This window comes from Gopherus evgoodei, chromosome 4 (genome assembly GCF_007399415.2).
Source record: "Gopherus evgoodei ecotype Sinaloan lineage chromosome 4, rGopEvg1_v1.p, whole genome shotgun sequence".
Classification (NCBI taxonomy): Eukaryota; Metazoa; Chordata; order Testudines; family Testudinidae; genus Gopherus; species Gopherus evgoodei.
The window spans coordinates 4,150,306-4,175,597 of NC_044325.1; the positions used below are offsets into that span (position 1 = coordinate 4,150,306).

Below are 25,292 nucleotides of genomic sequence, written 5' to 3' on the forward strand. Positions count from 1 at the left end.
ACTGTTGACTCATATCCAGCTTCTTGTCCACTGTAACCCCTAGGTCCTTTTCTGCAGAACTGCTGCCTAGCCATTCGGTCCCTAGTCTGTACCAGTGCATGGGATTCTTCCGTCCTAAGTGTAGGACTCTGCACTTGTCCTTGTTGAACCTCATCAGATTTCTTTTGGCCCAGTCCTCTAATTTGTCTAGGTCCCTCTGTATCCTATCCCTGCCCTCTAGTGTATCTATCACTCCTCCCAGTTTAGTGTCATCTGCAAACTTGCTGAGGGTGCAGACCATGCCATCCTCCAGATCATTAATGAAGATATTGAACAAAACCAGCCCCAGGACCGACCTTTCGGGCACTTCACTTGATACCGGCTGCCAACTAGTCATGGAGCCATTGATCACTACCCCTTGAGCCCAATGATCTAGCCAGCTTTCTATCCACTGTGATAGACCCAGGCCAGCTGGGAACAGCAGAGTAGTAGAAGAGAGATATACTGGCCACTGGATAAGCAGTTTTCTGTTCCCTGAGTGACCAGAGCAGGGGCTGCTCCAGGCTGAAGAGAACACCTGACTCCAATTAACCTGCTAAGAGTCAGGTGAGGCAGTTAAGCACCTGACTCTAATTAAGACCCCTCTGATACTATAAAAGGGCTCACTCCAGTCAGGCCAGGGGGAGCCAGAGGAGAAGTGTGTGAGAGGAACTGGGAGCAGGAGGCATGCAAGAAGCTGAGAGTGAGTAGGCAAACTGCTGGAGGACTGAGAAGTACAAGTGTTATCAGACATCAGGAGGAAGGTCCTAAGGTGAGGATAACGAAGGTGTTGGGAGGAGGCCATGGGGAAATAGCCCAGGGAGTTGTAGCTGTTGTGCAGCTGTACTAGGAGGCACTATAGACAGCTGCAATCCACAGGGCCCTGGGCTGGAACCCGGAGTAGAGGGCAGGCCTGGGTTCCCCACAAACCTCCTATCATAAACAGATAGTTAAGGGTTAATAGAACAGGAGTACTTCATGTCTCTTTTGCCTGTAAAGGGTTAACAAGTTCAGTGAGCCTGGCTGTCACCTGACCAGAGGACCAATCAGGGGACAGGATACTTTCAAATCTTGAGGGAGGGAAGTTTGTGTGTGTGCTGTTACTTTTTGGTTGTTGTTCACTCTGGGGGCTCAGAGGGACCAGACGTGCAACCAGGTTTCTCTCCAATCTCTTTGATACAGTCTCTTATGTCCAGAATAGTGAGTACTAGGTAGATAAGGCGAGTTAGGCTTATGTTTGTTTTCTTTATTTGCAAATGTGTATTTGGCTGGAAGGAGTTCAATTTGTACTTGTATACGTAGGCTGGGAGGCTATTCCTAGTGTCTATAGCTGAAAGACCCTGTAACATATTCCATCTTAAATTTACAAAGATAATTTTTTACTGTTTTTTTCTTTCTTTAATTAAAAGCTTTTCTTGTTTAAGAACCTGATTGTTTTTTTATTCTGGTGAGACCCCAGGGGACTGGGTCTGGATCCACCAGGGAATTGGTGGGGAGAAAGGAGAGAAGGGGGAGAGAGAGGTTAATTTTCTCTCTGTGTTAGGATTGCTTTCTCTCTCAAGGAGAGTCTGGGAGGGGGAGACAGAAGGAGGGGTGGAAGGTGAATTTTCCTCTCTGTTTTAAGATTCAAGGAGTTTGAATCACAGTGATCTTCCAGGGTAACCCAGGAAGAGGAAGTCTGGGAGAGGCAACGGTGAGGGAAAGGATTTACTTTTCTTGTGTTAAGATCCAGAGGGACTGGGTCTTGGGGGTCCCTGGGCAAGGTTTTGGGGGGACCAGAGTGTACCAGGCACTGGAATTCCTGGTTGGTGGCAGCGCTACAAGATCTAAGCTGGTAATTGAGCTTAGAGGAATTCATGCTGGTACCCCATCTTTTGAACGTTAAGGTTCAGAGTGGGGAATTGTACCATGACACCTCCCAACTCCTGATCAAACACAGGAGGAACTGACCTGGACTGTGGCTTCTACCAGAGGGGAAGGTCTCTGGGCTGTTTCCCAACCCACAGGGTGAATCTGTGAGGCGAGCAAATCCGCCAATAAGCGCAGGACCCACCAAGGCAGAGGAGGAACTTTGTCACACCATTCATCCAGCCCATACTTCTTTCACTTTCTGGGAACAATATTGTGGCACCACTGTCACTTACTGGAAGGAAAGGTAGACTGTTTCCATCATGCCTAGTAGCAAGTGGTTTTAATTCCAATCCTCTTTTGCGTTCTACTACAAAGTTAGGCATGCAAGTACACAAAACACATTACCACAAACAATATAAATACTCAGCAGTGTACCCAGAAAGAAGATATTGGCTAAGGGGCTTTCTCTCTATTCTCAAGCAACTTTCCATATAAGATGAACAAAGCAGGATTTAAAAAAAATGTGTAGGGGCAGACGACGGTAGTTTGTTTTTTTTAAAAAATAAAAAGATTAGAAATTCAAGTCGTGTCAAACAATAATTCTCTAGTCTTCCAAGACGACCAATGTAGACGAGCGGGCGAAAACTGATTGAAAGGATATTTATTGGGCTGTAAGCTCTTTGGCCTACACAATGAAATGGAATCACTGCTGACAACAGCTGCAACTGAAGCTGGGCAAACCTAATTTAGATGCAGCTGTGGGCAAGAAAAAATTGTGTCACTGGTTCTGTTTTACACAGTGGACAACGCCTTTGAATTGTTGACATCTGTTTATTCAAATATGTAAAACACTTGGGAGAAAAAGTATTTTTTTAAATACTCAGTATGCTCCAGAATGTCTAGTGTGACAACTGTGAGCTTTTAAGAGTTCTCCAGCAAAACCAGGAAGGACCACATTCAATATCCCCAATTTTCAAAGTTACCAGAAACAGTTTTTTGTGAGAGACAGAGTGAGCATACACACATATTTCAGAATCTCTTTACACATCATAAAGCAATAAAAATTGGACACAGTTTCTTTCCTTTGCCAGTCTCCTTTAATCCATTTACACTGGAGGTCCAAATTTTCAACACTCAGCTATAAGTGGTCAAAGATATAAGCTCCTTCTCCCAACACAAAGTCACTGACCTGTGTCCAAGAAATTGAATGGGCAGATTTTTTAAATACAAGATTTAATTTAATATATTTTTTAAATTACAGATTTACCTTTACTCTTCTATTCTGTAGGGGTGTTGCACTGAAAATATCATCGTGGTCATCCTTTGGCAAATGCTCCAGGAAGTCTCTCATCTGTTGTTTCCTTTTAAACGTTCCCACCTTAGCAGTTATCATTACCGGCTGTTTCTTATCTGAATCTGCCAACATATTACATTTGTTCAGAGTTATTGACTATGCTATTTGGTCTTGCAGATTATTAGTTATAGACAATACTGTTGTGATGTAAAATCCTCAGTCTTATGATCTTTGGCATTTTCCAGCTCCCTGTACTTCTAGTTTCTATAGAATTTACACTTTAAAAAAAAGTGTGTCTAGCCCTTATTTCAATTGGACGTTGACTCTGCAGCCTTGTGGCAGCATGGTAAACATCAATTTTTTAGCTATTTTATTGGTCCTTTAAGCAGAAATATTCTGTGTTTGCATATCAGATATGAAAGATGTTAGGTTTCTGTTGTACAATCTGTGAGCTCAGGTGCCTTTGACTTCATTGTGTCTCAGATCTTCTGTGCAATAGACTGAGCAGACCTGAGAGAGATTCAGCAGCTTCTGGAATGCTCATTTCAGAATTAACTTTGTACAATTCAATGAGGCTTCCACCCTCAGCAGATTTGAAGCCACTGAGTTCTCACAGCTGATAAATTACAGTTTGAGTATTTAACATTAAAGCTTCAGAACAGACATGGGGACTAGCAAATGGGAGATGGTGTAATAGGTTGTAAAAGTATGTATGGAACACCACACTACCACCTGGCAGATGCCTGCCGGAAGACGTCAGCTAGGGAGGCAGATGTGGATGCCTGTGCCCACACTGAGTGTGCCATAATGCCATCAGGTGGCAGGGTGCTAGATGCCTATAGCCTTCACAGATGCAGCCCGAAACCCATTTTGAAATTCATTGGGATGAGAGGGCTTGGCCCTTGGAACAGTCAGCAACAGCCACAAACAGTCTGGGAGAGGCATGAAAGAAGCAAGTTCTGAGCAGATAGAAAGCCAGTGCACGGCAGACGTCAAGGGAGTGAAGAGTCCTGTCTGCAGGACTGGAATGCAGCTCAGGATGGAAAACTGGAAGGTGAACAGATCAGTTGAGGTAGAACAATTCTGACATCACATTTGGGAGGAACTTGGGATGCAGTCATAAGGAAACCTTTTGTCCCTATAAAATTGTGCGTGCGTGCGTGCGGTCGGCCATCGCGGCTGCCAGTTTGATAACCCTCCTGTCCAATGTGATAGCCATGAGGAAGGTTACCTTCTTGGAGAGATGTGAGAGGGAGCATGTTGCCAGAGGTTTTGAAGGGAGGTTTGGGGAAGGTGGAGAGGGAAAGATTAAGTTCCCATAGATACATAACTTTTAGTACCTGAGGGAAACTGTTGAGGCAGCCTCTCATGGAGTGAACAGTGGTGGGGTGAGTAACAGTGTGTATATCCACGGGGGGAAAGGAAGGCATTTAGTGCCTCCAGAGGGACCCTGACAGAGCTGAGGACAAAACCTGACATTTTGAGCTCTAAAGAGATTATCCAGGAGGGCAGGGATGGATATGGCTGGGACTTGGGGGTATGTGGGCCACAGGTGTACCGGTACCAAGCCAGCAGCGTCGGGTCACATGCTAGGGGGTGAGATGCATGGGCACAGGAGTCTGAGCTTCTCCTGGAAGCAGGGGAGAATGTCGGGTCCAGCTCAGAGAAACTGTTGGAGTCCGATGAAGCCTCCAGGAGTGGTGGAGTCGTTGGTACAGGCCTGGAACTCACAGCCTGGAAATGCTGCTTTTGAAGCAGGGACGGGTTATCCACCAGAATGGGTGGTTCGATTGTAACAAGCAGCGGAGAATGCAGGTCGGACAGTTTGAGATGCACCAATGGGAGAAAGGGCTCACAATGTCCTGGAGTACGAGGAATGTCCTTGTGAGCACCTGAGGCGGCTGGCTGACAGGTGTGGAGGAGATGATGGCACGGATGGTGCACAGCCTGGAGAGCGGTCCAGACGGGCAGCCTTACCTTCAGAATGAGGAAGTTTAAGCTGTTGCAAATGTTGTGCACCACTTCAATTCTCATTGGGCTAACAATATTATAGATTTATAGACAGCTGTTATTAGATTCTATTCAGCAGGGGCTGTACTGGATTAAATCCAATGTGTATGCTGAAAATGCATCACTATCAATTTACATACTACACATGCAATAATACCACTTCTGTGTAAGTTCACCTGCTTAGTGTGGACTGAATTAAAAAATAAGTGCTTGAAAATCAGAAAAATGAAGAAATAGAAGAAACAAACATGATTTGGGCAGAAAGACCAGTACCTTTTTGTCCTTTTTTATCTAATGCAGTCTTTGTGGCATGCTTTTTGGAACCTTTTGTCTGATGTTCTTCCATATATTTCTGCTGGCATTCTTCTGCAGATCGAGTACCCAAAGTCATTGCTACATCCAACCAAAAGCCATTCTTGTGTTTTGGAAACGAAGCAACAGCCCTGTAAACAGAGCAAAAAATGTAAATCTATAGCCAAAAGAAATGGGTTGAACTATGTGTTCATTCAAAAGTCAAACCTCTGATCATAAGACAGAATGAATCTAACATTTAAATTGTTAGGTTTTAAAAAAATTAAACCAAATTTTAAAAAAGATGAACTCCTTTTTTTAGGAATGTAGAAATTGCTAGACCAAACCAGTGGTCCTTCTAATCCAGAATCTTGCCTCCAACAGCAGGCAGTACCAGACATTTTGGAGGAAGGTGTAAAACCTTCATAACAGACAATCATGCAGTGATCTGCACATGGGCGGAGTTTCTTCCGAATCTCAGGCAGAGTAGTTTTTTATACACTGAAACATGAATTTATTTGTTTGAAGGTTTTTTTTTAATCCTAAAATAACTGTTGTTGTTCTTATTATTCACAGAAGTGTCAAACCCTGCTCAGCTCTTGGCCTCATCAATGCCTTGTGGTGATAAGTACCACAAGTTAATTTTCCTGTACATTGTAAGTGTTAGTTTTTATTTTTTTAACATCCCCTTCCTATTGTATTTGGAGAGAGCAGGTTCTAGTTCCCACTTAGCTTTCTCTATCCCAGGGGTCGGCAACCTTTCAGAAGTGCTGTTCCGAGTCTTCATTTATTCACTCTCATTTAAGGTTTCGCATGGCAGTAATACATTTTAACATTTTTAGAAGGTCTCTTTATATAATATATAACTAAACTATTGTTGTATGTAAAGTAAATAAGATTTTTAAAATGTTCAAGAAGCTTCATTTAAAATTAAATTAAAATGCAGAGCCCCCCAGACCAGTGGCCAGGACCCAGGCAGCATGAGTGCCACTGAAAATCAGCTAGTGTGCTGTCTTTGGCACCCGTGCCAGAGGTTGCCTACCCTTGCTCTGTCCCATTCTTTAGTTTGTTTGCTTCTATCATGTCACCTTTTATTCACCTCCTCCTTCAGCTAAACAGTCCTGCTCCCTCCCCATTTCCTCATGTGAAAAATCTTTCACACTTAGAAACATCAGCACCTTCAACTGAAGAATTTAAAAACCCTAATTTCCGTGGTTTTGTACAACATATATTGTTTACTCTTTGCATATCTTAACTCCCACAACAAAATGAGTTTTTATTTTGTTTCTAGTCATTTTAAATTTATAGCTTTCCTACACTGGCACAATGCTGTAATAGGTTTGAGCTGTAAACCCTGTAAGGGAATATTTTAATAAAACAGGAGACTCATGTTAAAGAAACATTTGTTTCTCTAAATTTAATAGTTTTGCATAACTTATTTTACCAAAACCTATATTGTCTGTGTCCTTCATTTCATTTTTTTTCCTTAAAGGTGTATAGGATTGTATTGTCTGGAGAAATACTCAAAGTTCATGGTCTTTTTTAAAAAAAGTCTGAAAAAGACAGTTCCAAATTTAAGAAAGATAAGGACTGAAAATGAAACATGAAAAACAAACAGAATAGTCTACGTAAATATTAAACACACAGTAGTGTAAATTGCTACATCTTACTCTACCTTGACTGAAAAGTAATCAAAGTGATGCTAAGCAAATCTAAATGCTCAAGTCTAATACATTGCTTATAAAGTCCTGGCAAATTGCTCTGTTTTTTGTTACCAAGCATAACCGCTTGCCTGTGTAGCTTCTGTAGTTCTCTCTCAGTCCAGTCTTCAGTTGCACCCGGAAAAGACTCCAAGAAATTCTGCTCTCCTCTCTTGTCAGATTCCTTTGATTTCACCGCTGAAGACTTTGTACTGTTGATAATCTTGGTATCAGGTTTTTTGGCAGATACTTTTGATTTCTTTTCTTTTATTTGAAATTCTCTATCACAGTCTTCTGTCTCAGTTTCTGACTCAAACACATACGTTGGAGGGTTGATACTCGCTTTTCTTGTGTTTACTCTCCTGTCAATCAAAGGGGCACTGTTGGACCCACTAGCAGGAGCCCTTCCTTTCGGTTCCACTTCTGATTGTTTCTTCTGATCAGACAGATCTATCCTTAATTGTTTGTTGTGGGAGGAAGTGGCTGCAGAATTTTCTATTTTTCTTTGCTCCGACGATTTCTTCTTTGCGTCGCTCTGTGAACTTTTAGCATCGGAGGAAGATTTATAATTACGAATCTCTCTTTCCAAAGAGGGTTTTGTTTTCCTTTTGATAGACAGAGGGATATCTTCATTGGAGTCTTCCTCATCCTTGCTTGAGGATTCTTCCGTAAACAGTTTGTCTGGGCAAAACTGTTTCAGTGACCTTAGAGAATACTTGCAAGTCTTTAGCTCTATCCTTGAGTTTGTTTTGCAATTTCTGTTCTCAGTTCCATATTTTGCAATACTTTGCTCTGCAGTCTGGCTATTATATGTTAGGTTATTTTGATACAGCTTTTTATGCTTCAGGGGTGTCAATACAACAGTCTTTTTATCAATATTATTAAGTTCAGCTTCAGAGTCACTTTCATCAGGATCTGAAATAAAACGTCTAGGGTCTCTTTTGTCACTGGACCCCATTTCTTTTTTGAAATTTGTTCTCTTCTCATAGATTTTTCCTAAAAGAAAAAATATTATATACAGATTGTTTTCACATACACCAAGACAGGTTTTACTTGCGATGTAGCATTGCATGCTGTTAAACAACCATGCCTTACGCCCCCTACAGCAGCTATATTGAACCCCTTGTACCATTGTTAAAGCTGGATACTCCTTTCCACTCTTACTGGCAGAAGCTAGTGGAACAGGACAGATGCAAGCAGCAACTCCCCAGTGTGCAAATCCCCTGACTCCACAGAAGTCTCTCCATCAGACTAACAGGGGGCTAGGGTTCCACAGGTCAGGAGGGTGTCCATCAATTCACGCTGGGCTAGGAAGCAGCTGCCTTCAGAAGCCAGCTTTCCTCCCAAACATACAGAAATAATATTGTAAAATCAGTGGGAATTAGTGCCACTAAGCAGCATTAACTCCGACTCTGTCCTGTCCTGTCCCATACATGAGAAAGATATGGCAACAGGCAAGCTGCAGGCACCTTGCATGGACATTCCTTCCAGGTTGTGAAAGAGTTAATTGCCCAGCATTTGAAGGCTATGGTGCAAACTCATACTCAACATGAGCATTAGTTGAAAATTCCACCAGGTGAATATGGCAAACTTTTTTGAGCTCTCTGGTCCATCTCAGGGGTTATGCTTTGGGAGGGTACAATATAACACTATGGGTCCAATTATGCACTCTTGCATATACTTTCATTTACTGAGACTCCACTGAGGCTTATATTTTCAAAACTCTTCTGGAAAGTCAGATGCTACCTAGTATATGTGTGAGGCAGTACGGACCAGCAGTCAGGGCACTTGAATGAGGAGGCAGGAGACCTAGGCTCTTTTTTTTTTGGCTCTGCTACTGACCTGCTGCAGAACCCTGGTCAAGATACTTAACTTTTCTGTACTTAAATATCATCCCCATTTTAAAGGGGGAAACTGATTTTCTTTTGTGAAACACTTTGAGATCTATGGATGAAAAGCACTAGATAAGAGTTAAATATATCAGTTGTGTTCCAAGACATTTTCATGCTAATAACTTATACAGTATTGCTCAGATCAAAGAGAAACATGGATGTTTCCCCCCCAATCCACATCATAAACACATTTTTCCATCTTTATACTTTTCAGTTAGGTACAGTAAGAAATCTATAGAACAGCCTCACTGCACATTTCATGCTCATGGAAGTAAGCAGTAAAAATATATTTCAAGTTTAAGTTAAAGAACCCAATTATCAGAAAATAGATACAGTTCAATTATTACGATTTTATGGCTAAGAGGCTTGGGAAGAGGTGTTAATAAGTAAGGCTTGAGTGGTACCATGCTCAGACTATCAAAGAACGTGGAAGTTCCTTTTTTTTCCCCGGAAGAGAATGTAACTTCATACTCAACCAAAAAATTGAAAAAAAATATAAATTTCCAACAGTCACAGTAAATGTAGAAAAAGTCACAGGTTCATTTTTTTAATTTAAAAAAAAAACTGACAAATGAGGAGGAGAGGCCTGGAGCGGGGAGTGGAGTGTGTGCCTGAGATTGAATCCACACCGCACTCATCATGGGCAGCAGCGGCTCCTGTTCCCCACAGAGCTGGACCCCACTTCAGGTAGTGCAGCCTAGCACACAGGTCGATTGCACTGCTCAGGTTTCGTAGGGACACAGGAGTCACCATGCCCAGGGTTGAATATAGGGAGAACTCACTCTCCCCCCACCAGGCCTTCCCCTCTTCATGGGTGCTTTATTAAAATCACAGAGAGAAGTCATAGTGTGCGTGACTTTTCCACTGCTGTGAGAAACAGGCAGCTCTAGTCATAAACAAGTGCAAGACTGTATGTCATCCTGATCTCTGAAGCCCTTTCAAATCCACCTTGTTTCCACAAGTCAACCTGCTTGTAACAAGTAAGGCAAGGAGGATCTGATCCCCAAAAATCTCTGCCACCAAGTAAGCTGATAGCCTGTTCTAGGTCACAGAGGACGTGTTGCACTCATTACATCTGTCTCTTCAAGTTCTTGTTTCAGGACATGATATTTCAATTGATAAGAATCCTACTCCCTCAACTGCTTAGGGACATGTTCTACTCCCTGACGTCAATGAGAGTCCTCACATAACAACAGAAGCAGAATTGGTTCAGTAGGAAGGAAGTAGTTCCATTTAAAAATGTAAACACCCCCCTTCTGCTCACAAGAATGGGGCAGGCATGCCTGGCCAGGGACAGGGCTCCTTGTAGGGTTCAGTTAAGTGCTCCCAACTGATAGAATCCATCCAAACTGCTGAGTAAATTAAGACTATCAAAACCACAAAGAGAATCTTGAGGAGTTAATTCCAACGTGAAGAAACTGAATAAATATGGAACATAAGAAAGTCAATAGAAAATGCTACTGTTTTACTCAATCTCATTCAGTTACATGAGTTATTTTGGATTAGACCCAGCCAAAATGAAATATTCCCTTCATGCAATAAAGAATTCTATAGGAGATGCTCTAGTTCAGGGGTAGGCAACCTATGGTATGAGCGCCAAAGATGGCACACAAGCTGATCTTCAGTGGCACTCTCACTGCCCGCGTCCTGGCCACCAATCTGGGGGGCTCTGCAGTTTAATTTTAAATGAAGCTTCTTAAACATTTTAAAAACCTTACTTACTTTACATACAACAATAGTTTAGTTATATATTATAGACTTATAGAAAGACCTTCTAAAAACATTAAAATGTATTACTGGCACGCGAAACCTTAAATTAGAGTGAATAAATGAAGACTCGGCACACCACTTCTGAAAGGTTGCCAACCCCTGCTCTAGCTGCTTCAAAAAGGACACTAACTTTGTTTTTACACTTAGTTTTATGGGTTTACTGTATATTTCCCAAAAGACTTAAAAGTTGATGATCGAATGTACTTTTTCCTATTTACACAGGCCGCTTACTTTCTGCACTTCACTTAGTTTGGAAAGTGAAGCTAGATTGGTGAACTTTCGTTTTTCTTTCCTTTTTCAGCGTCGCACACTGACAACACCAAGTCTGATGTGTTCAGATTCACAGCATAGCAGCAGAAAATTTAATATACCTGTTTCCATTTCAATTTATGGCAGATAGCAAATCTGTCTATTCATGAAGTGTGTATCTCCTCTCTATTTTCACACCACCTATCATTCTTTTTGGCATAAAACTAGTGGACAGTATTGCTTTAATTATTAAAAAAAATCAACTGGCAATCAAGATTTTAAAAGTTCTTAATATCAACCCCATCACAGTGATTTTGTTATAGGCCCACATTTAATAGACTATCTTCCTCATTTACAATTACTTCAGGAGGGAAAATGCACTAAATAGCTTGCAAACACATGGCCATTCTTACCTTTAGATTGGCTTTTAGTTTTTCCTTCACTTGTGTCTGTTGTATCCTCTCTGCTGTTCTTTGGGGAGCTGGAAATGGTTTTCTTTTTGGCTTGTTTACTACTACTACATACCTTGAAAAATAAGAAAAGAAATGTGTCTGCCAGAGATTATACACATCAGCTATAGTAAAACCAGTATGGAACAACAAGCCATGTATTCTTTGTTTTGCACTCTGAGATGGAGGGCTGGAGGTGTTAGTAATAAACTGTATGGCACAGTATTTTGCTATACTGCATCAGTAGTATTTTGTAAAATGTTGATGTTCATACAAATTCTACAAGTGACACTACAGTGAGACCAAAATAGAAGATCAGGTTTCCTTTAATTGATAGAACCACTTTAACTAAGAAAGTGAATCTCAAACTGAGGTCTATGGAGCCATTTATATCACAAAGGCAAAGCAGCATCTTCAAGCAATGGCACCAGCTAGCTATTACAGCAAAGTCCAGTCCTCTTAAGGTTTCCAGAGGCTTTTTAGATCAATTAAGCTTTAAAAAAAAAACCCAACAACAATGTAACGGCTGCCCCATTTAAGCCCATGCACAACTAAGAAACAACAACAACATCTTCCTTTCACTTAAACTCAACCATGATCAAATTTGCCTAGTATGTTAGAATTAGCCAGCAGTTCCAAACACAAAAGACTGACCCAAACTGCAAAGTGACCAGGGAAGATCAGACCAGAAAGAGCTACAGGAGAAGAGGGAACATTTGGTCCTAATGAATGTGAAGTCTTCCACCCACTGAGAGGAAATTAAATTACAGTGCAGATAAAAAATGTTAATGCCTACTGCACTGGCATGAGTTATTTTCATCTTCTCTCTTTAGTGCTGTCCTAATGTTACGTTTTTAATATAATCAATATTTGTGGAATGAGCATTTTGAGGTTGCAACGGAATCTCTCTCAGGTGCTTATATGGCCCCCATTACCATAGAATGAGAGCACCTCACAATCTGAGGTATTTGTGAAGAGTTCCCCCCAGGGTGCAATGTAGAACTGAGGTACCACTTCTGAGCCCTCTGACCCACCAGCCTGGGCTCGCTCTCCCACTGTGCTGCTGTGACAAGTGCCAAAGCCCTCCAGCCTGCACTCTCACCAGCATTCACACAGGTAGGGACACACACAACTGCAGTTACATGCAAGCTCTCTAACCACCAGCTTCCCAGCCTAGACCCCAGAGCAGTACAGGTCTGTCGCATCTTACGCGCATTTAACATGCACGATTTCAGCTTTACGTGGTCAGCAAAAACAAACAAAAAAATAATAATATTAATACTGTACCTGTAGTGTGGGCGATTCCGTCCGCCATTCAAATCAATGTAAAGCGCAGTTTTCGCTTTACGCGCTGACCGCAGAACGGAACCCCTGTGTAAGATGAGACTCGCCTGTACTGTCCTGCCCTGTTCAAATCTGGCCAGTATGCGGGTTTAATACCAGTTCCGCCTCTCCCTCAATGTAGAGAACAATGCACACTTGTGGTAATCAAGCAGAAATTTCCCCCCAAGCAGATTCTCACCCTAACTGATGGTACATCCAGACTTGTAGGTTCTTAAGGCACAAGCTACACTTGCTTTGCAGCTTGGAATCCCCGTATGTTTTATACACAGGCTAGAAATCCCTGGGTCCAGCATTTCCCCCAGTTCAGTCTTTGTTCCTCAAGTGTTTCCAGGGAAATTGGAAGTGAAGTGAAGAACCCCAGATGACGTCACTCCCCACCTTATATGGCTCTAACATATGGCGGGAACCCTTTGTTTCAAAGCTTGGCTCCCACACCAATTTGTGGAAAAATACTGACATCCCAAGATGGAGTCCAGAATCACGTGGCCTGGTCACATGTCCTTCTAGAGTCATAGCAGCCATTACTTACATGCTGTCTGAAGAGTTCTCAGGAAGGCTCAGCCAGTGGGGGATAAGCTTCTCCTAAGGCCTACTGGTCTTTCGAATGGCCTATTACCCTGAATAGGCCCCTTACAACCAGCTATTTAGACTATTGGGTGTTACCATTTGAATCATAGGGTTTGAAGGGACCTCAGCAGGTCATCTAGTCCAATCTCCTGCTCAAAGCAGGACCAATCCCCAGACAGATTTTTACCCCCAGTTCCCTAAATGGCCCCCTCAAGGACTGAACTCACAACCCTGGCTTTAGCGGGCCAATGCTCAAACCGCTGATACAAAAATGATACATGCATGCAAATAGGATAATCATATTCAGCAAATCATAACTTTTCCAATGACACTTCACATGGCTTATCTAGTACAAAATGCATCTTAATTATGCCATAATCATATCATATAATAGAACTATGAAGAATATGGGGTGCAGTGTCACAGTATTTATCCTCACAGCATCCCTGTGAGATAGCATCGCCCTTTTATCCCCATTTTACAGATACTGAGGGGAACTGAGGCACAGAGAAACCAACGGCTAGATCTTCAAAAGGGATTTCAGATACCTACAGAGGCAGATATCTGGCTCTTTAGGCACTTGAAAATCCAGCCCTAAACAACTTGCCCAGCTAATAAAAGGAGTCTGTGGCAGATCAGAGAATTGAACCCACATCTCCCGAGTACCAAGCTAGAATGCTCACCACTGAACCATCCTTATCCTCAAGGAGCGATCCTTACAAAGTAGTCCATAATAGAAAAAAGTTAAAAAACTACTGAATTAAGAGGCTGTGGCATAGAAAAGTCATCTTAACTTCGATACTTTTTAAACAATTATAGAACAATGATAAGATAATAACATGCAGAAAAGTCTTACAATACTCAAGTAGTTTTTTCCACCCTCTTCTATAGTAACATTTAGTTATGATCAACGAACTCTCGTTGTCCACACCAGTAATGCAATGGTGGTTTATATGCGCCGACCACTACGGCTGTAACTTGCATCTGGGTCTTTCTCCACAGAATTGTGTTTAGGTGTCATATCTACACCTACAAACAGAAAAAAAATCTTGTTAGCAGCAGGATAGTTTGAGTTGTTTTTTTTTTAAACATCAAAATACTGTATTTTAAAAGTAATCTTTAGTACGATCTTACAGGCATAAACTAAAGTTTGCAAGTTCAGAATACTATATTTATAGAAGAACACAAAAGACATACTTTAAAACATAAAAACATGATTGGTCCTGCTTTGAGCAGGGGGTTGGACTAGATGCTCTCCTAAGCATCTCTCATCTAAGCTTCCAACCCTGATATTCTATGATTCTATGATAAGAAAGGCCATATTGGGTCAGACCAAAGGTCCATCTAGCCCAGTATCCTGGCTTCTGACAGTGGACAATGCCAGATGCCCCAGAGGAAATGAACAGAACAGGTAATCATCAAGTGATTCATCCCATCTCCCATTCCCTGCTTCTGGCAAACAGAGGCTAGGGACACCATCCCTGGCCATCCTGGCTAACAGCCATTGATAGACCTATCCTCCATGAATGTATCTAGTTTTTTTTAACCCTGTTACAGTCTTGGCCTTCACAACATCCTCTTGCAATGAGATCCATAGTTTGACTGTGTGTTGTGTGAAAAAATACTTCCGGTTGTTTTAAACCTGCTCCCTATTAATTTCATTTGGTGACCCCTAGTTCTTGTGTTATGAGGAGTAACTTCTTATGTAGTTTCACCACGCCAGTCATGAATTTTGTATACCTCTATCATATCCCCCCGTAGTCGTCTCTTTTCCAAGCTGAAAAGTCCGTCTTCTTATTCTATCTCTATATGGAAGCTGTTCTATACTCCTAATCATTTTTGCTGGCCTTTTCTGAACCTTTTCCAATTCCAATCTATCTTTTTGAGATTGAGCAACCACATCTGCACGCGGTACTCAAGATATGAGTGTACGAGGAATTCACATAGCAGCAATATGATATTTTCTGTCCTATTATCTATCTCTTTCTCAATGATCCTCAACATTCTGTTTCCTTTTTTGACTGCCGCTGTACACTAAGTGGATGTTTTCAGAGAACTATCCACTATGACTCCAAGATCTTTTTTGAGTTGTTACAGCTAACTTAGACCCCATCATTTTATATGTATAATTGGGATTATGTTTTCCAATGTGCATTTGCATTTAATAACATTGAATTTCATCTGCCATTTTGTAGTGCAGTCACCCAGTTTTGTATTGATTTACATGAAAATGATGCTCACAGAAAAGTGAGTATCTACATCAAGAAATTACCATTCTTAGTTTTAAAAGCAGACAAATCAAAAACCCATGTAACTTAGTGTGATTAAAGTATTATAGTAATTTTTTCCCCCACAGCAACCAAATTTGTGTTCTGAAGTCTTTTGACTTTGTGACCTAGTTCAGAGAGTAATGATACACAAAGATCATATAGGGAGGTGGTGGTAAATGGAATTACCCAAAGAAAAGTTTAGACTTTGAATCTATTCCCAAGTATACAATCAATCAATTGTATGGAAGGACACTGGAAAGAATACAAATGTGCAGATGATACAAAAATGAAGAAGTCTGGATAAAGAGATCATGAATAATTAAATCTGATGAAAGACTTTTGGAGCATCATATCATAAGGAGGATATTCAGGAACTGACAGAGGTGCAAAGAGTAATTAAGATATGGTGCCCCCAGAATTAGGAAAACTAGGCTTGTACTAAGAAAGAGGTGGATAAGGAGAAACAATATATAGGGTTATAAAACTGTCAACATTTCAGAGAAAACCTGTCATAACTGTTCATACAGTGCAGTTGTAGCCATGCCGGTCCCAGGTTATTAGGAGACACAAGGTGGGTGAGGTAATATCTTTTACTGGACCAACTAAAAGATATTACCTCACTCACCTCACGTGTCCAGTAACAGTTCATGACAATTAACAGATTCAGAAAGAAGTCAGCACAAAACGGAGGCTGTGAGAGAGAGAGGTCTATGCATTAAGGGAGATTAAGAGAAATATTTTAAAGGAGAGAATTTGGAATGGCTGCGAGCAACAGGAATTTTAATTGTGAATGTACTCATTTTATAAAAGGGAGTAAAACAAAAATTTACAAGGAAGTTATCCTCTAGCAACCTTTCATTCCCTGTATATGGATGCATCACATAGCCTAAGTTATTCAACACAAACCAATGTTGATGGTTCGTTCCCCACAAACTGTGGGTTAAATTTGTCCCTTCATAGAACATTGAGCTTTATTGTGAGAAAGAAATGCCACTACAATTGGGAAAAAAACACCTCATGCTGTGACAATTCTAAAAATGAGAAATATTAAGAAAAAGTCAGTAATTTAACCATTTAAACTACTATCAATTTTGAATCAAAAAGGGGGGATTGGGGGGAAGTACTCACATCCATTATCATTCAATGCTACTTCATAAGTGGCATTTTGTGTTCGAGATTGTTTTTTTAAGTCTCCTGTTACCCCCTCTTCTTCCAACATATCCACTTCCACAGAACTGATTTTTTCATTGCCAGCCTCATCAGTATCTTGTTCCTTCCTAATTTTTTGAAGTTTAAGAAAGAAAAATAAAATAGGAAACCAAAATCTGTCACTGCTTAATATTGCTTAGTTGTTATTAAAGAACTCCAGTTGAAATACTATTTTACACCATTCGAACACAAAAAACTCACAAATGAAAAGCCTTGTACACTGTTCTTCCCGTCCCCACAACCCCACGCCACTGTATTAATGCAGCTGCACTGATTAAAACCCCTAATGTAAATAAACTACACCAGAAGCCAAGCCAGTGCAAGTCCTCCTGCATTAGTGCAATGGGTATACGTGGAGCACCACTGTAGCTAAATCAGTGTAGCTGCACTGGTTTCTCTTTCACTTGCACACTTGCACACGCACACACACACAGTAGACAAAGCCTGCTAAACATTATTTTCCATCTAACACATTGGTTACTAAGAATTTACTTAGAACTTAGTCTAAATACACATCTACTGAACCTCACTTGTACTATGACGTATTTTAAAAAACAAATATTCACTCTATGCTATTAAATTAGCACTGAGCAAAAAATAAAGGCCTACCAAAAGTTACCTCTTTAGTTCCTCAAGAAAATTCTCAACATATTGTTTCCATTGTTCTGGAAATCCAAATGTAAACTTCTTGATGAATTTGTATGGAAATCCTGTTTGAAACAAAGGAGAGCTTTAATAATGGCTAAAATTTTAACAGCACACTGTACTTTCTACTGCGTTTTCCCCCCTTTCACAGTAAGAATGAATGAAATTTGAATACTGAATTTGGTTCACTGATAGCAGTACATAAGCTGTAGTACATTACATGTGACAGTAGAACCTCAAAGATACAAACACCAGAGTTATGGACTTTCCGGTCAACCAGACACCATGTAAAACCACAAGTCCTCAATCAGGCAGCAGCACAGAACAAAAAACAAAACAAAACATTCCCCATGAATACTGTATTGCCTAGGGGCTTTATTCACCGGGGGTTGGGGCTGCAGCCATGTGGAGGGGGAGGGGTTCAGGGCTCTGGGCAGACTTGAGGCTTCTGACCCTCAGGAGCACAGGGCTCGAGGCTTCAACTCTGCAGCTCTGTTCCCAGCTTCAGCCCCACGGGAGGTGCTGAGGCTCTAGTTATGAGGGAAGTGCCAGTTTCAGCCCCAGTGCTCCCACTGAAGCTAAAGCCCCGATCACTGACACATAGACCTGGAGCCCTGGCACCCTCTCCCCACACCTTGCGGCTGCAGCCCCGAACACTCCCCACTACCCTGAGCCCTGGCACCGCCCCCCCACCCCACCCTCCGGCTGCAGCCCCGAGCTGCCCACACACACACACACTCCGGAGCCCTTGCACACCCATTTCAGAGTTACGGACAACCTCCATTCCCAAGGTGTCCATAACTTTGAGGTTCTACTGTATATAGAAAAAAGAACGGTAGTCAATTCCCTCCCGCCCCCCCAAAAAGAAACAGAAATAGACAAGTAGTCAATTATTTCAGTGACTTTTAATTAATTCACAGAAGGGCAAACTGCTAAGTTGAATACTGAAAATGCTACCATAGGAACGGGTGAAAGTCAATTTAATTTAAGCTACTCTGCATGCAGCTGGTGGCACTCTGGATGTAGTGTTTGGAAATGCATGCAGTGATTGCGTCCCTAACCTCCAGCCCATGACATAGGATAACCATTACATTTTGGCAGTTGTCCATGACTGTTTATGCAGTGGCCAGTAAATGCTGTCTTCTCTCAAGTCACCTTAACAGGTCATTTAGCGTACAGAAGACTCGTGATGGATAAAGTGCGCGGAAAAATGATTAGAGCACTGGGGGCAGAGATCCCCACCTGAGTTCAATCAACTGGAACATAAAGACATTTAAACACAACTGTTTGGGCTCTTTCATACTATTTGCATAGCAATATATAGCTGAACCATTTCTGAGTGTGTGGCTAATCTGAACTGTCTCAATTTGGACATGGAATAGAGCTTCCCTCACTGCACTTCCAAAGAGTGTCAGATTTTTAAGGCCAGAAGGGGCCATTAGATCTCCTAGTATGGCCTACTGTATATATCACAGGCCAAAGAATTTCACCCAGCTACCCCTTTATGGAGCTCGATAACTTCCGTCTGACTGAAGCTTATCTTCCACAAAGGCATCCAGTCTTGATCTGAAGACATCATTATGGTCAATTCCACAGATGCTGTAGAAGTTACCAGTGTCACTAAGAGACTGGGTTTGAATTGGGGTTAGCTGGCTGAGGCTTAACATGGACAAGTGCACCGCTGGGTAGGAGTAGCATTAGATAAAATGATGTATGCTCCACTAACTGAAAGTGTGTGGCCAGTATTTGTGAATCAGGTTTACAATTCAAGGGGTTTATTAGGCCATGGCTGCTATTAGATTTGCAGGAAGAATGTGTCAATCAAGGACTACATTTTTCCCCATCTGCACTCAGCGAGGGAAATTTTTTATTATTATTATTAATAAAAAAAGGGATTTGGACCTTTTCATGCTTATCTGAGCCTTTGTCACCTCTGTAATATTCTCTGCTTGGGGCCTCAAGAGAATCTGAGAAGCAGAAGCTAGTACAGAATATGGCAACTTGCTTATTAAGTGGAGCCTTATTCTACTGAAACACACTGCAGTTGTGTGCTTCAGAGTGGAATTCAAAGTGCTGGCACAGACCTTTAAAGCTCTAAATGGTTTAGGTCCAGGTTACCTAACAGGCTATGTTTCTCCCTAAGCCATACTGCCATCTTGATATAAGAAGGGGTTTCTGGCAAGACACTCTCAATGAGGTGTCTAACTTCAGAATTCACTCCTCATCCAAGCCTGCCACAGCCCACATTTCTTAGCCTCCTGGACATGCTGAAAAACTCATTCATCCTCAGAGGATAGAATGCAGGTATTTAAATGATGGAGCTGAATCAGATTAGGATTGGATGGGCAGAGAACTGGACTTAACCTGCCTAAATGTTATTTTCTTCCTACTCGTGGGCCATTATCAATTTTAAGTCTTGTAAGTAGTCCTAGAACTCAGAATAAGTATCTGTATTATCTCGAATTTATAAATCAAAATAGGTTACAAATACAGACAGTATATTCTCTCTCAGCTGCTTGGCTAGCTGGTTCTTGCTCCCATGCTCGGGATCTAAGTGATTACCATAACTGGGGTCAGGAAGAAATTTCCCCCCAGATCAGACTGGCAGTAACCTTGGGCGGTTTCGGATCCTCTGCATCATATGGGTGCAGATCACTTGCCAGAATTATCTGGGACTCTTTCATTTAATCATTCCCCTGCCATTGCAGGGACCTTGATCACTGGTACACCTGGGTCTAGCCTCCTGTTGGTCTCATTTACTTTGGTCTCATTTCCATTGCAGGGTGGTTTTGGCAATCTGTTATATATAGCTCAGACTAGATGATCAGACTAGATGACCTAAAAGTCCCTTCTGGTCTTAAACTGAAGGACTATGTGTATTTGTTTTGACATATGAAGCCCTAAATGAGCTGGGGTTCTATCATAGATACTGCCTCTCATCCCTGCAATATCTTGGCAGCTGTGATCATCAGAGGCACTTGGACTATGATCACCAGAGGCACTTGGACTAATAATTATCTAGTATAGCTGACAGGGGGCTGGCAGCAGGATGTTTTGGGAGTCCACTTCACACCTTGGTTAACCCAAGCCTGGATCTGATGACTTTTAGGACATGTTGTAAGATTAACCTATTGTCCCAGACTTTTGTGTGTGTGTATACATATTTTAAGAATGGTTGAGTGAGGATTTTGAGAGGGAGGGGGACTATAAGATAGGGCATCATGGCTGGATAGAAAGGTTTGCTGGAGAGTCATTACCCATTCATTTTTAAAGTATGGGTATTACTCTCAGAGAAAAAGAAAACATTTAAGTTATTTAACTTGTGTGTGCTCTGAATGAATTTCCTTAAAAATCCCATGTTCAAAAAGAAATTGATAGAATCTGAAAAGGAAAATTCTATGCAAGTTATCATATTCCCACTGATATGAAAGATAAACATTTACTAAATCAAACTATAAAGGCACATTCGTGAAAGTTTTGGGTCTACTATAGGACTGTTTTTAAAGTAGTGTTTCATGCTGTGTTACTCATCTAGTAATTAATCATTTAAAGATGAACTGTAAATAATGTAGTTTTCATATTTTATCTTCAACAATATGCATACAATTATTTTATGATTAAGGCCCTATGATCCATTTAACACATAAAACCTCAAAACACCCAATACGCTTCCAAATTATAAAAAGGGAAATTTTGCAAAATCAGGCAATTTAAACAAAAAAAATGTGTCTGAGATACCTATTAACTACTTCCATGCTTCAAGCTGAGTTTCCTAGTGGCTGCAATATCACAATGGAGCAGATGCCAGCAGGAATGTACAGCAAAGGATTTAAAAAGCAGAGGACAAAGTCAGTTTTGCAGTATGTGCTGAATATCCCACTGAGTCCAACTAGCAGGGATATGCAACATACATTGCTGAAGTTAATGTAGTCAATTTATTTGCTGATTACATTTAACCTAGCCTTTGTTTGTATTTTACAGAAGAACTGTAACTCTGCCTTTATGTCTCTCACACACACCAGACATCTTAAATTTCAAATGAGTTTCCTTACCTTCTTTTCTCATGGAAACAGAGTCTATATTTCCTTGTAACAAGTAGATGCTGCCAGATATTGTTTTAACTTGGTTGGATGCCATGCGTTCCACAATTGCATTACTATGCCAGTACAGTTCTTTCATATCTCTGAAGCGACAGAAGAAATAGAAATAGGTTGTTCATTTTTGTTAGAGAAAATGATTAACAGCAGGGTTTCAAGTTCCAACAATAATACCAAGATTCTGTATCAGACTTGTGCTTAAATATTTTCATTAATGATCCGGAAAAGAGAATGAACAGAGAAGCATCAAGATCAGCAGTGATACAAAATTATGGCCCAATCCAACTCTCACTGCAGTCAACAGAAGCCTTTCCATTGACTTGAATGAGTACTGATTCAGGCCCTTATTTAGCACAGTCAAGATTTTGAAAGATGGAGGAACTCCAGAGGGATCTAACAAAGTTAAGCGAATTGGGAGTGCAATGGAAGAAGAAATTTAATATTGACAAATGCAATGTGATAAACAGGGAAATGAATAAGGTAAACTACTCAAATACATTATTGTTCTAAATCAACTGTAACAGTTCAGAAGGAGAAGAATTCAGATGCCATTCTGAACAGTTCAGTGAAAACAGCTTCTCTATTCACAAAAAAAGCAAACCAACTGCTACAATGTTTAAAGAATGGAGTTTGAAAATACTGTAAATCTATGCCAAGACTTAAGTTAATGGTATGCCCTCCTCTGGAATACTGTACTTAGTCCTGGTCAGCACATTTCAAAGAGTTACAGCAAAATAAAAAGGGTCTCAAGACAGGAAACAAAGTGAGGAGAAACAGTGAAATTCTTTTGTATAACAAGAAATTCAAAAAATTAGAACTAGTGACATTTTACCAATGGGTTTTGAGAAATTAAGTACGGTGCTCTTATTTACCCTCTCAGAATAAGAATAAGGCAACATACAATGAAATCACAAGGCAACATATTTCAGACTGACTAAAACCTTTCGCTGTAAGTTGTCTGAGGTGTTTAAAAAAAAATTCACAATATATGGAATTCACTGCTACAAGATATCACTGAATACCAGAGCACAGTTAACAGGAGTAAAAAATGGATTTTGTGTTTACCAGGTATGGATAATGAGGACATTCACAGTTATGTAAGACAGGATAAAAGATAAGGATCATAAACCCTCACACACAGAACCAGATCCTGGACAGGTTGTAAGTACTAAGGGCACAGCAGAGGGCAGCTGGTTATTTTTTTCATAATCACCCCTGAATCAAGATATTGATGCACAGTCAAGCCGGAAGGGCACATCAAGTGGGGTCCCACATGGATCAGTTCAGGGTCCAGTTTTGCTCAATATTTTCATCAATAATATGGTTAATGGCATAGAGAGTAAAGTTTGCAGATCATACCAAGCTGAGAGGGGTTGCAAGTGCTTTGGAGAATAGGATTAAAATTCAAAATGATCTGGAAAAACAGGAGAAATGGTCTGAAGTAAATAGGATGAAATTGACTAAGGACAAATGCAAAGTACTCTACTTAAGAAGTAACAATCAGTTGTTCATATACAAAATGGGAAACGCCTGCCTAGGAAGGTGTACTGCAGAAAGGGATCTGGGGGTCATAGTGGATCACAAGCTAAATGAGTCAACAGTGTTACTCTGTTGCAAAACAAGCAAACATCATTATGAGGATGTATTACCAGGAGGTTGTAAGCAAGAAACAAGAAGTAATTCTTCTGCTCTACTCCACATTGATATGGCCTCAACTGGAGCCTTGTGTGCATTTCTGGACACATTTCAGGAAAGATGTGGACAGAGCAACAAAAATGACTAAAGGTCTAGAACACGACTTCTGAGGGAAGATTGAAAAAAATGGGTTTATTTAGTCTGAAGAAGAGAAGACAGAGAAGCTATAACTTATTATGTACTTGAAAATTGTTGTTACGAGGAGGGAGAAAATTGTTCTCCTTAACTTCTGAGGACAGGACAAGAAACAATGGGCTTAAATTGCAGCAAGAGCAGTTTAGGTTGGACATTAGGAAACACTTCCTAACTGACAGGGTAGTTAAGCACCTCTGCATAGGAGCCAGAGGGGGAAATGCCACTGCTTCCAGGAGCTGCTTGAGATAAGCACCGCCTGGAGCCTGCACACCCTCGCGTGCACTGCCAACCCCTCATCCCCAGCCCCACCCCAGAGCCAGCACCCCCAGCTGCAGCCCTCACCCCATCCTGCACCCCAACCCCCAATTTCATGAGTATTCCTAGCCCGCCATAAAATTTCCATACCCAGATGTGTCCCTCAGACCAAAAAGTTTGCCCAACCTGGTCTAGATAATACTTAGTCCTGCCTTGAGTGCAGGGGACTGGACTAGACCTCTTGAGGACCCTTCCAGTTCTACGATTCTATGATAGACTGGATAGCTAGTCCTTGAGATCTAGGTTATGTTGCTGAAATGCTCCCTTCTCTCAACACAGCAGAACAGGAAAGTATACTTGGTATTAAGTATCAGAGGGGTAGCCATGTTAGTCTGGATCTGTAAAAGCAGCAAAGAATCCTGTGGCACCTTATAGACTAACAGACGTTTTGGAGCATGAGCTTTCGTGGGTGAGGAAGTGGGTATTCACCCACGAAAGCTCATGCTCCAAAACATCTGTTAGTCTATAAGGTGCCACAGGATTCTTTGCTGCTTATACTTGGTATTGGCTTTCTTAGACTTAAGATCATTGGGTCTATCCTCCAAACTCTCTCTGGTAAGCGGAGGGAGGCACAAGTTGGTGGGGGGCCATTGTCAGCAGAAGTGGCAGCCCTATGTAATGGTTAAACTGAATCAGACTAGTCTTTGATGCACGTGAGCCTTTCCAGATCCACTCAGCAGTCCTAAGTGGAGATGCCAGGATGGTGCATATTTGTGAAACAGATACAGAAATGAGAATAAAAAACTATGTTTTATGCCACAGAAATATGCAACTTTGATGAAGGAAAAAAACATCACTTACCTCCGTTTTCCTTCTATACACACAGCAGTATTGTTGTTGATAACCTTAATCCTCCACTCACTTAGGCAGATTTTTGACTAAGTTAAAGAAAAACAGCATGCGTTATAGGTACACTTAATATGCCAGTTATACAGCCATTAAAATAAAAAGCAAACTAAATATCCTTTAAGCAGTAACTTTTAAGAAAACAAATGCAAACTGAATACTCTCAGGAGATGAAAAAGGGATTAAATAATGCATTAATTTACTATTTCCAGTGCAGGTAGAGGTAAAGTTGAAAATAGTAGCCTCAAAATATTAAACAACTGAAAAATATGCACACATTTGACAGTAATTTAAAAATGAAAGTTAAAAAACCCAAACATTTAAAAAAGTTAGAGGAGTTAGATTCCAAAACTTCTAGACAGTTAAAAACCGGAAACTCTTAAAGGTTCCAACACCAACTCTTCCCCCACACCTGTAATCCCTTATTGTTGGGAGAAAGCCAATAGCTGACATGGAAGAGAGTTAAAGAGATTCTAGTTGTATTTACCGATTATATTATAGTAAAAAAACACAGCACAGAGAGTATCAAGTAAACTCTCAGTGCATGCCTCAGGTGCAGACAATGGATCTGACAGCCTACTAAGGGCAGACCTTCAAGAGCCTTATCGCTTTTGGAAACTGGCTAGTAATTTTATAGTGAACATT

The 25,292-nt window shown here is 41.0% G+C and overlaps 1 protein-coding gene across 1 annotated transcript in view; it reads right to left on the reverse strand.

The window, feature by feature from the left end:
• Positions 1–25,292, reverse strand: part of MIS18BP1 (MIS18 binding protein 1) — a 37,268-nt gene that overhangs the window by 6,740 nt on the left and 5,236 nt on the right. Inside the window, 11 exon segments of the mRNA XM_030562784.1 lie at positions 3,137–3,285; positions 5,447–5,616; positions 7,257–8,160; positions 11,489–11,600; positions 14,292–14,338; positions 14,341–14,386; positions 14,388–14,464; positions 16,834–16,982; positions 17,534–17,624; positions 21,612–21,742; positions 24,603–24,679. Of these exon segments, the coding sequence (XP_030418644.1) occupies positions 3,137–3,285; positions 5,447–5,616; positions 7,257–8,160; positions 11,489–11,600; positions 14,292–14,338; positions 14,341–14,386; positions 14,388–14,464; positions 16,834–16,982; positions 17,534–17,624; positions 21,612–21,742; positions 24,603–24,679 (1,953 nt within the window).